This window comes from Lithobates pipiens, unplaced genomic scaffold, assembly GCF_037356315.1.
Source record: "Lithobates pipiens isolate NorthernLeopardFrog02 unplaced genomic scaffold, aLitPip1_a1.2 Scaffold_10, whole genome shotgun sequence".
NCBI classification, from domain to species: Eukaryota; Metazoa; Chordata; class Amphibia; order Anura; family Ranidae; genus Lithobates; species Lithobates pipiens.
In genome coordinates, this window is record NW_027507686.1 from 206,125,790 (window position 1) to 206,137,944 (window position 12,155).

General features: G+C 41.3%; 1 protein-coding gene across 2 annotated transcripts in view; it reads right to left on the minus strand.

Moving 5' to 3' along the window:
- Positions 1 to 12,155, minus strand: part of MPPED2 (metallophosphoesterase domain containing 2) — a 323,138-nt gene that overhangs the window by 203,437 nt on the left and 107,546 nt on the right. For both annotated transcript variants that reach the window (XM_077460864.1, XM_077460865.1), the window contains exon 3: positions 4,699 to 4,880. In XM_077460864.1, coding sequence (XP_077316990.1) covers positions 4,699 to 4,880 — 182 coding nt within the window. The remainder of the gene's footprint in view (positions 1 to 4,698; positions 4,881 to 12,155) is intronic.

The window sequence follows — 12,155 nt, forward strand, 5'->3', positions numbered from 1 at the left end:
ACACTGACGCCCTGTGCTTTTCACAGATGAGAACAGGTTCACCCTGAGCACATCTGACAGACATGAAAGGGTCTGGAGAAGCCGTGGAGAATGTTATGCTGCCTGTAACTTTGTTCAGCATGACCGGTTTGGTGGTGGGTCAGTGATGGTCTGGGGAGGCATATCCATGGAGGGATGCACAGATTTCTACAGGCTAGACAATTGCACCCTGACTGCTATTTTTCCCCATTGAGATCTGATGTGTTTATAAAGTGTTCCTTTAATTTTTTTGAGTATATATATATATATATATATATATATATATATATATATATATGCTCCAAACTCAGAATACAGCAGTTAATTTTGCACCTAGATAATCTCTACCTGCCTTTGGCCACCATATTGACAAAATATAGATCCTTAAATAAAATGGGTTAAAATAACCTTCAGCTTGGGTTGAGGGAGAGGTATGATGGAAACGCATAGGTGCTCCAAGAAGCAGATGGGAAGTGAGAGGGCGATGAACACTACAGAGGAAATTATGTCACCCTTGCCATTTTGTTCCTTTTATTCCACCCACCTTCTTAGCATGGCCATGTCTACTACAGAGTGACAGACCCTGCTTAAAAGTCAGTAATGAACAAAATCAGCCAAGCATTACACAAGACATCCACTGGCTCTAACCACAATAAGATCGAGTTTGCCTTGACCTGGAGTGACAGCATCACAAATGAGTTGGAAGCAGTGGAGACAGCAGAATTTAGTTGCACACTCCCGCCAAACACGAACATTTTATATTAAAAATGACTCAGCAGGCACTAACTGCCGGCAGAGCGCATCTAACATTCATCCTGGCATTTATAGGGCTACCATGCTTAGCAATCCAGTAGTATGTTTATCTTCTGAATGGTACTGTATCTGTAACAATACAGGTCAGTATGTTTACCCATTCTGACGCTGTCCAATCTACTGCAGTGTCACCTACTACAATGGACACAACAGAACAAAGTCCACCCTAAAGAACATGTCAGTAGTTGGCTGAACCTGGTTGCATTGCAAAATAAATAAACAAATAAGATAGTCAATTCACACTTGATTTTATTAACCACCTTCAGACCAGACCATTTTGCTGGCTTAAGACCAGACCACTTTTTGCAATGCGGCACTGCGACGCTTTAACTGACAACTGCGCGGTCGTGTGACGTGGCTCATAAACAAAATTGACGTCCTTTTTTTCCCACAAATAGAGCTTTCTTTTGGTGGTATTTGATCACCCCTGCGTTTTAATTTTTTGCGCTATAAACAAAAAAACGCATTCTTTTTTACTTTTTGCTATAATAAATATCCACCATAAATATATAAAAAAACATTTTCTTTCCTCAGTTTAGACCGATATGTATTCTTCTACATATTTTTGGTAAAAAAATTGCAAAAAGCGATTATTGATTGGTTTGTGCAAAATTTTTAGCGTTTACAAAATAGGGGATTTTTTATGGCATTTTTATTATTATTTTTTTTTTTACTAGTAATGCCACCAATCAGCGATTTTTATTGTGACTGCGACATTATGGCGGACACATTGGACATTTTTGACACAATTTTGGGACCATTGTCATTTATACAGCAATCAGTGCTATACAAATGCACTGATTCCTATGTAAATGACACTGGCAGTGAAGGGGTTAACCAGGGGGTGGCAGTGTAGGGGTTATGTGTGTCCTAGGGACGTGTTACTAACTGTGGGGGGCGTGGCTGAGTGTTAGTGAACACTAATCTCTACTCCAATCACAGGGAGCAGAGATCAGTGTCACTTGTTGCTAGGCAGAACAGGGAGATGCTGTTTACTTCCGCATCTCCCTGTTAAGCCTCCCCGTGAGACGATCGCGGGTATCCCAGGGGCGATCGAGTCCACGGGACCCGCGACTGGACTCACGGGAATCCCGCTCGGCACGTGCAAATTATTTATTTTGAAAAAATGCACCTATACTTTATTCGCCAGCACGGTGCACAAAACATACAGAATATTAACATTTGTGTGTAGATGTGTGCTACAACAAAGGTGTTCTTCAATCCAGATCTACAGACTGCTCCGCCCTGCCCTCTGCCTGCCTGGTGCTAAAAGGTACAGGGCATCGCTCTGATGGGGACATCTAATGTAAGAGGGCATTCCGATCGGCACACCTGATGTAAGGGGGCACTCTGATGGGGACATCTGATGTAAGGGGGCACCCTGATGGGGACATCTGATGTAAGGGGGCACGCTGATGGGGACATCTGATGTAAGGGGGCACTCTAATGGGGACTTCTGATGTAAGGGGGCACTCTGATGGGGACATCTGATGTAATGGGGCACTCTGATGGGGACATCTGATGTAAGAGGGCATTCCGATCGGCACACCTGATGTAAGGGGGCACTCTGATGGGGACATCTGATGTAAGGCGGCACTCTAATGGGGACATCTGATGTAAGGGGGCACTCTGATGGGGACATCTGATGTAAGGGTGCACTCTGATGGGGACATCTGATGTAAGGGGGCACCCTGATGGGGACATCTGATGTAAGGGGGCACGCTGATGGAGACATCTGATGTAAGGGGGCACTCTAATGGGGACTTCTGATGTAAGGGGGCACTCTGATGGGGACATCTGATGTAATGGGGCACTCTGATGGGGACATCTGATGTAAGGGGGCACTCTGATGGGGACATCTGATGTAAGGGGGCACTCTGATGGGGACATCTGATGTAAGGGGGCACTGTGATGGAGACATCTGATGTAAGGCGGCACTCTAATGGGGACATCTGATGTAAGGGTGCACTCTGATGGGGACATCTGATGTAAGGGGGCACCCTGATGGGGACATCTGATGTAAGGGGGCACTCTGATGGGGACACCTGATGTAAGGGGGCACTCTGATGGGGACATCTGATGTAAGGGGGCACTGTGATGGAGACATCTGATGTAAGGCGGCACTCTAATGGGGACATCTGATGTAAGGGTGCACTCTGATGGGGACATCTGATGTAAGGGGGCACCCTGATGGGGACATCTGATGTAAGGGGGCACTCTGATGGGGACACCTGATGTAAGGGGGCACGCTGATGGAGACATCTGATGTAAGGGGGCACTCTAATGGGGACTTCTGATGTAAGGGGGCACTCTGATGGGGACATCTGATGTAATGGGGCACTCTGATGGGGACATCTGATGTAAGGGGGCACTCTGATGGGGACATCTGATGTAAGGGGGCACTCTGATGGGGACATCTGATGTAAGGGGGCACTGTGATGGAGACATCTGATGTAAGGCGGCACTCTGATGGGGACATCTGATGTAAGGGTGCACTCTGATGGGGACATCTGATGTAAGGGGGCACCCTGATGGGGACATCTGATGTAAGGGGGCACTCTGATGGGGACACCTGATGTAAGGGGGCACACTGATGGGGATACCTGATGTAAGGGGGCACTCTGATGGGGACAAAGATATTTGCCAGCACACCATGGATTAACACAATGTAATTTCCAAACTGATAGTTTATTGCATGATCACAAGACAAGTAGAGTGCAACGATTCAGAGTCATGCAGGACCACTGCAGTAAACCTGATGAAGGGGTCCTGCGTGACTCCGAAACATTACACTCTCATTGTGTTGTGATCATGCAATAAACTATCCGTTTGGATGCTACTTTGTGTTGATCCTTGGTGTGCTGGCAAATATCTACTTTGTGACTTGAACCAGTATCCAGCTGGTTGTAGACATCTGAAGTAAGGGGACACTCTGATGGGGACACCTGATGTAGGGGGGCACTCTGATGGGGACATCTGATGTAAGGGGGCACTCTGATGGGTACATCTGATGTAAGGGGGCACTCTGATGGGGACATCTGATGTAAGGGGGCTCTCTGATGGGGACACCTAATGTAAGGGGGCACTTTGATGGAGACACCTGATGTAAGGGGGCACTATGATGGGGACATCTGATGTAAGGGGGCACTATGATGGGGACATCTGATGTAAGAAGGCACTCTGAAAATTGACAATGTTATTGAAATGCTATGGAAATTGTACTTTTTTTTTTTTTTTTACATAAAATGACTATACACATACTAGAATCTCAGTCTTAAAACAAACATGCGATTTGGACTCTGCTGGAAGGAAATTTTACAGAAGAAACCCCCTAGATTTTTATTCAATACCCCCACTTTACACAAACCTAAGGCACTCTATTTTCAGCTTTGTGACTGCTATTTTCAGATCTCATTGGACTAAACAGAAAATAAATCACTTTTTAAAACAAAGTACCCTTATTCCTGGTGTGTGAGACTCATGTCGGTTTAAATCCATATTTAGAGCTGTGTAAAGGCAAGGGGAGACTATCCCATCCATCGGCCACCCACAATCAAAATATCAATTATATGTGAGCGTGTCCTTTTGATGCAGACCTCACTTACTATGCACAAACACATTTCAAGAATTGAATTAACTTCACAAGTATGTTAACCAGCAGACACGGTTATTTGTGTTTGTACAGCGCAAACACAAAGAATGTAAAATTGTCACTTCACGCTCTTAATTCACCTTTAATTGCAGATTCATCAGCATCTGAAGCAGAACACAGAGAAGAATCAAGTGCTTACATTCAATTAGAGGACAATGAGAGAGATGGCCAAAAAAGAGGTTAATCAGGGTCACTGGCAAGCAACAGATCCTTACCTAACCAGTCATTAAACTTCTTAACCTCTGAAGGCAGGCCCAGCTCGGTGAAATCACCCGTATGCAGCAGAATGTCCCCATATGGCATCTGGATGCCATCTGTCCTGGAGTGTGTGTCAGATACGCAGACGAAACGCGTGTGGCCGGCTGGTTTGGGAGTGTCATAAGGGATGGGGTCTACCCTGCAGCAGAGATAATTAAACAAGTGTTACAAGTTGGAAACACAACAGATGCATAAGCCTGGAAAGGAGAAAGTCAGATGTACATTGGAAAGCAAAACAGAGCATTTATATTTCAGTTCTGGAAAAATTGTATAGAAAAGTGACATGGCATGGGTGGAAAATTGAAAGCCCAATTCCTGTAAAATGAATTTATATATATAGATATATATATATCTATATATACATACACGTACACACATATAAACACACACAGTATATATATATATATATATATATATATATATATATATTTTTTTTTTATATACATTACTAATATAAATATATTACTTATACACACATGCAAACATACTATATACTATATTTTATATATGTAATAATATATTATACACACACATTATATATAAATACATTTCACTGAAAACAATATGCTATCCAATTACTAATATTGTAATCTATTTTCTTGCATTCAGCAAAGACACCGTAATGTTGGCTAAATAGATATTAGGTATATGGGGTAAAGGATCCGTGCTTTGGTTTGGATCAGCCAGTAAGGTGTGGAATGTTTTCCAGTAAGTAGCTCTGTATTGGTGGCCCTACATGTTTCTATTTGTATTATCCAATCAATGGGCAATACAAAAATAATTGAATAGGCATAACTTAAGCTGGCCATACATTATACAATTTTCTTGTTAAAATTCCTTTAGATTTACCATCAACTATGTAGTGCAAGGGCCTGCCTGATTGCATACAAATTGAAAGTATTTATGTTTTGACCTCATATTATATGGTTTTGGTAAATCTACAAGAAAATTGTATAATGTATGGACAGACTTGCCTTCCAAACAAATTAGATCCCATCTGATCAAATTTAGCTGATCGACCAGGGTGGAAAATGATCTATTGTTTTGCAGCAATGGGATGCTTTGGTCATGTATTCGACTGTATTTCCATCAATCAGAATTTAAGATTACATGGTAGAAAGAGAGAAGCAATTCATAGCTTATGATCTTACATTTCAACTATTGATTGAAATCCACTTCCCTATGTGTGATATATAGATCAACTGGGTTGTCGACTATAGATTGATTATTCCGATCGCACAAAATATATGGGAAAAGGAATCAATCATTTATCGAAGAGAGTATGGTCCATCATAAGACGGACCCTAAGCTAGACAAACTGTTTGTACAATTCCCTTTAGATCTACCATTAACTTTGTAGTGCATGGGCCTCTCATATTAAACACACACACACACATATATATATATATATATTGTATTGTTTAGGTTTTTCATTATATTACAATGCCTTGAAAAAGTATTCATACCCCTTGAAATGTTCCACATTTTGTCATATTACATACAAAAACGTAAATATATCTTATTGGGATTTTATGTGATAGACCAACACAAAGTTGTACATAATTGTGAAGTGGAAGGAAAATGATAAATGGTTTTACATTTTTTTTACAAATAAGTCTGTGAAAAGTGTGGGGTGCATTTGTATTCAGCCCCCCGGAGTCAATACTTTGTAGAACCACCTTTCACTGCAATTACAGCTGCAAGTCTTTTTGGGGATGTCTCTACCAGCTTTGCACATCTAGGGAGAGAAATTTTTGCTCATTCTTCTTTGCAAAATAGCTCAAGCTCTGTCAGATTGGATGGAGAAATTTTCAATTCTTGCCACAGATTCTCGATTGGACTTAAGTCTGGACTTTGATTGGGCCATTCTAAAGGCCCATACACACGATCAGACTTTTTGACAACAACGGTCCGACGGACCTGTCTTATCGGACAATCTGACCGTCTGCATGCTCCATCGGACAATTGTTGTTGCATTTTCAATGGACAAATGTTCGCTGTGCACGCTCTCAAACTTTTTGACAACATGTCCGATGGACTAAAGTACAAACATGCTCAGAACCAATGCTAAACATCAGCCAACCAAAGCAGAAGTTGCCCAAAGGGTGGCGGTAAAGAGCTGAAAAACCACATAATTTGGTGAAAGTTGGTTGAAAATTTTCTGGCGTGTGTATGCAGAACAAGTTCACAGCCAATGCCCATTTCGACAAAAATCCACGGAAAAGTCAGATGAAAGTCCAATCGTGTGTATGAAGCTTAAGATTGCCCTGTATTTGGCTCCATTCACTTTCCCATCATCTCTGACCAGCTTCCCTGTCCCTGCTGAAGAAAAGTATTCCCACAACATGATGCTGCCACCACCATGTTTTACCCTGGGGATGGTGTGTTCGGGGTGATGTGCAGTGTTAGTTTTCTGCCACACATAGCGTTTTGCTTTTAGGCCAAAAAGTAAAATTTTGGTCTCGTCTGACCAGAGCACCTTCTTCCACATGTTTGCTGTGTCCCCCACATGGCTTTTCGCAAACTGCAAATGGCTTTCTTTCAAAAATGGCTTTCTTCTTGCCACGCTTCCATAAAGGCCAGATTTGTGGAGTGCATCACTAATTCTAGTTCTCTGGACAGATGCTCCCACCTGAACTGTGGATCTTTACAGCTCCTCCAGAGTTACCATAGGTCTCTTGGCTGCTTCTCTGATGAATGTTCTACTTGCCCAGCCTATCAGTTTAGGTGGACGGCCATGTCTTGGTAGGTTTGCAGTTGCGCCATACTCCTTCCATTTTCGGATGATGGATTGAACAGTGCTCCATGAGATGTTCAAAGCTTGGGATATTTTTTTTTATAACCTAACCCTGCTTTAACCTCCTCCACAACTTTATCCTCAACCTGTCTGGAGATTTCCTTGGTCTTCATGATGCCGTTTGTTCACTAAAGTTCTCTAACAAACCTCTAAGCCCTTGTACACATGGTTGGACATTCTGATGGAAAATGTCCAATTGGACCGCATTGTCGGGTTAATCCAACCGTGTGTGGGCTCCATCGGACTGTTTCCGTCGGAATATCTGACCGACAAAGTTTTAGAGCTGGGCTATAAAATTTTCAGACAACATGATCCGATCGGACTTTGTCCAATCGTTTGTAGAGAATTCTGATTGGACAAACTGCCACGCATACTCAGATCAAATTCCTAGACCAAAGCTATTGGCTACTAGCCTGAACGTAGTCCTGTCTTAACGAAATAACGTCATCACGTTACGAACGATCGGATTTTCCGACAACTTTGTCCGATCGTGTGTATGCAACACCAGTTTCTGACAAAATCCGACAGATTTTGTTGTCGGAATGTCCGACTGTGTGTACAAGGCCGTAGAGCTTCACAGAACAGCTGTATTTATACTGAGGTAAAATTACACACAGGTGGACTTCATTTAGTAATTAGGTGACTTCTGAAGGCAATTGGTTCCACTAGATTTTAGTTAGGGGTATCAGAGTAAAGGGGGCTAAATACAAATGCATGCCACACTTTTCAGATATTTATTTGTAAGAAATTTTGAAAAACATTTATCATTTTCCTTCTACCTAACAATCATCTGCCACTTTGTGCTGGTCTATCACATAAAATCCCAATAAAATACATTTACGTTTTTGGCTGTAGCAGGACAAAATGTGAAACATTTCAAGGGGTATGAATACTTTTTCAAGGCACTGTCCATAGTTTTGATAAACCTATAAGATTGTACAGAGTTTGTGCAGTCAGCAAAGCATAGGATACAGCATATGGTCAGCATAAGGGCTGCAGTTTTGCTCCTGGAGAATGTTGATGAATACTAACAAGAGAAGTACTACACTAGACTTATAGTCCAGAAATTATTAACTGGTCACAGACTTCGTTGAAAGCTGACAGCACTTTTCAGGGGCATTTACATTTTTTCTTTATCAGTGCTACAATACAACAAATAGGGCTTAAATTCTGTATTTGTCCCCTGCCAATTCTAAGCTTGAGAACTGAGCAATCAGGTAACTGCTAAATCGCTCAGTTCTCAGTCCGCTCTGAGCAGAGAGCAGTGACCGCCAGTCACTGCTCTCTGCTCTTGTCCTCCACCACTCATTGGTGCAACAGGCTGGAAAGAGGGAAGGAGAAGCTGGTTTTGGCACTCAGTTTAGGATGGCCTATACAAGACTATAGAGAGGACATGATAAACAAAGTTTCCTAAACAGATCCACTAGGTCACAAAACATACATACAGCATACAAATGCACAAATAAATGTATACCTATACATTATATTGTAAAAAGTATTGGGGTGCCTGCCTTTACACGCACATGAACTTTAATGGCATCCCAGTCTTAGACAGTAAGGTTCAATACTGAGTTGGCCCACCCTTTGCAGCTATAACAGTTGGTCCCTGGGTTCCAGTAAAGGGAACTCTTAGGGAGTCAGCATACCAAAACATTTTGGACAATTTCATGCTCCCAAGTTTGTGGTGATGGTCCCTTCCTGTTCCAACATGACTGTGCACCAGTGCACAAAGCAAGGTCCATAAAGACACGGATTAGTGAGTTTGGGGTGGAGGAACTTGATATATAGTCCTGACCTCAACCCGAGGTGGGATGAAATAAAGCAGAGACTGCGAACCAGGCCTTCTCGTCCAACATCAGTGCCTGACCTCACAAATGCGATTCTGGAAGAATGATCAAAAATTCACATAGACTCTCTCCTAAACCTTGTGGGCAGCCTTCCCAGAAGAGTTGAAGCAGTCTTAGTTCCAAAGGATGGGCCATCTCAATATTGAACCCTACAGACTAAGACTGGTGTGCCATTAAAGTTCATGTGCGTGGAAAGGCAGGCATCCTAATACTTTTGACAATATAGTATATATATACACAGTATCTCACAAAAGTGAGTACACCCTTCACATTTAAGTAAATATTGTATTATATCTTTTCACGTGAAAACACTGACTACTCACTTTATACCAAAAGCGGTAACCCTGAGCCAGACTCGGGACCGCATCGCTGGATCCAGGAGGACACTTACTTACCTTCTCCCTTGGATCCAGCGATGTCCCCGCGCTGTACGAGCGAGCCGTGTCTCGCTCGATCTATCACGAAGCCGTTCCCTGCGAGCGTTGTGACGCACGGGGACGGATTTCGGCGCCAAATTCAAAAAGTGAAACACACAGTATACATACAGTATAATGTAATCTTACAGATTACATTGCTGTATGTAATTATTTATTTCACCTCCCCTTTGTCCCTAGTGGTCTGCCCAGTGTCCTGCATCCAGTTTTATATAATAAAAACTGTTCTTTATGCCTGGAAACTGGAGATTGTCCATAGCAACCAAAACTGTCCCTTTACATCAAAAATTATTTTAGATCAGCTAGAAAAAAGCGATAATAAATTGTAATCACTTGCAGAATTTAGCGATAATGATTTGTGGAGAGATCCGTCATCAAATACTGAAAAGTAATGACAGTGACAATTCTGCAACTGAGCAAATTTCTGAGTTTTTGATTTGATTACATTATTGAATATTTTTTATTATTGTTATATTATTATTTGGTATAATTATTTATAATTATTTATTATATTATAATTTATGATTTCATTTTTCAAACTTTATCATACCCGGGATGTCTGCTAGACTCTGGTTAGGACAGATTTAAGTGAGTTATTCTTAAGAATTACAGGACTACAATATAAAACGCCAAATTTTCATGCAAAATAATTGTACCACTTTCAGCACCTAAAATCCGAAATAATCGTACTGCCAGGGAGGTTAATATTTAATGTTGGTAATATATTCAGGTAATATGTGCAATGACATTACAACCAATAGAGGTTTTCTGTTTTCTTTGGATTCTTTTTCAAAGTTGCACTTCTGTTTGTCTAAAAAAATAAATATTTGGTTTGTTTATGGAACTTGGTTGTGTTTATAAGGACGTTATATATCACAAATCGCTAAATCTGCGTCTGTAGTGCATGTTCAACCCTTAATACCATAAATACTAGCATGGTATTTGATTTTTACTCCAGGAATATATAAAGAGTTTGGAAATTCTAGAGAGATTCTTAAATAACGCATTGCAATTTAACTAAACCCATTCGATTTTAGTTGACTAAATTGTACTGGAGATTTTAGTCGACTTAAATATGACTAAAACAATTCAGATGACTAAAATACAACTAAAACTAAAATGTAATTTTAGTCAAAAGACTATGACTAAAACGAAATCGAAATTTAACGTCAAAATGAACACTGCTGACTAGCTGCTCTGCTTCCCTCTCTGCGTTTTATTGCACTTGGGAGGGACAGGTGCAGGGTCCAGCCTGTCAAAGTCTATAGGCTGGCTGTGGCAGGACGAGGCTGAACACTGCACTGAGAAGTACCCACATTTTGGGCCTTGTGTGTTTAGGAACAAATGCTGGGACCTGCATTCCTTGCATTTGCCCCTGAATGCCCATGGCTGCAAATGTGGGCACCACATGTAGAAAATTCTATCCCTAAACAGATTTAATATCAGGCATTTTTGAACAACGTTTATGATCAGTAAATTGTTTCTGTACTATAATTAGTGTGTAGTGTGACGTGTCCCTTCCTACTATTCCTGAACAGATATTCTACAGAGAAACTACTCGCTGGGTATACCATACAGACATTGAAAACCAGGAGGCCTCCATCTACACCTAAAATACTAGTTTTTGGGGGTCTGGCTCTTTATCATATAATGTAGGATCAGTAATTGAATGGTTAGTAAGGGACCACGTACAAGAGAACTTGATAGAACATACTGCAAATTAAAGCCAGCACAAATGTATGAAAAACAGATATTGTCCAAAACCTTTTTGCTCTTTACAGTATGTGGAAGGAAGCAGAGACTTGGGCAAGGGGTGGCTGTAGATGTAGTATATTTGGACTTTGCAAAGTGGATGGTTGCTTACAAACAGCTAATGTGTAACTTTGGAGAGTTGTAGCCGATGATTCATGCTATGAAGAGTCTAAGTGAACCCTCAAGGTTCAATTTCGGGGACCATTACCCTTTACCTTGTTTTTATAAAGCCAGGACATAAAAGTACAGAATCCTGGTCAGCAGATCACACCAAGTCATGTAGTAGAACAGGGGTTCATCCACATTATGGAAATTTACAAGCATTAGACGGCCGGCGGGACGGTGAAAACAGCGCACCATAGCCATTTTTTGCACTCATAGTTGTATTGCTAATTGGTGGATTACATTCAGCTCTTATTATACTAACGGATGAACACACAAAGTTTGTCCATATTTACTGTTAGGCCTCATGCATACTGAGCGTTTGCCCAACTCTTCTAAACACCTTTCTCCTGGCAGGAGACAAGTTACGTTTTTGCAAACGCATCAAGTGCTTGGGCATTCATTCATACATTACAATATTA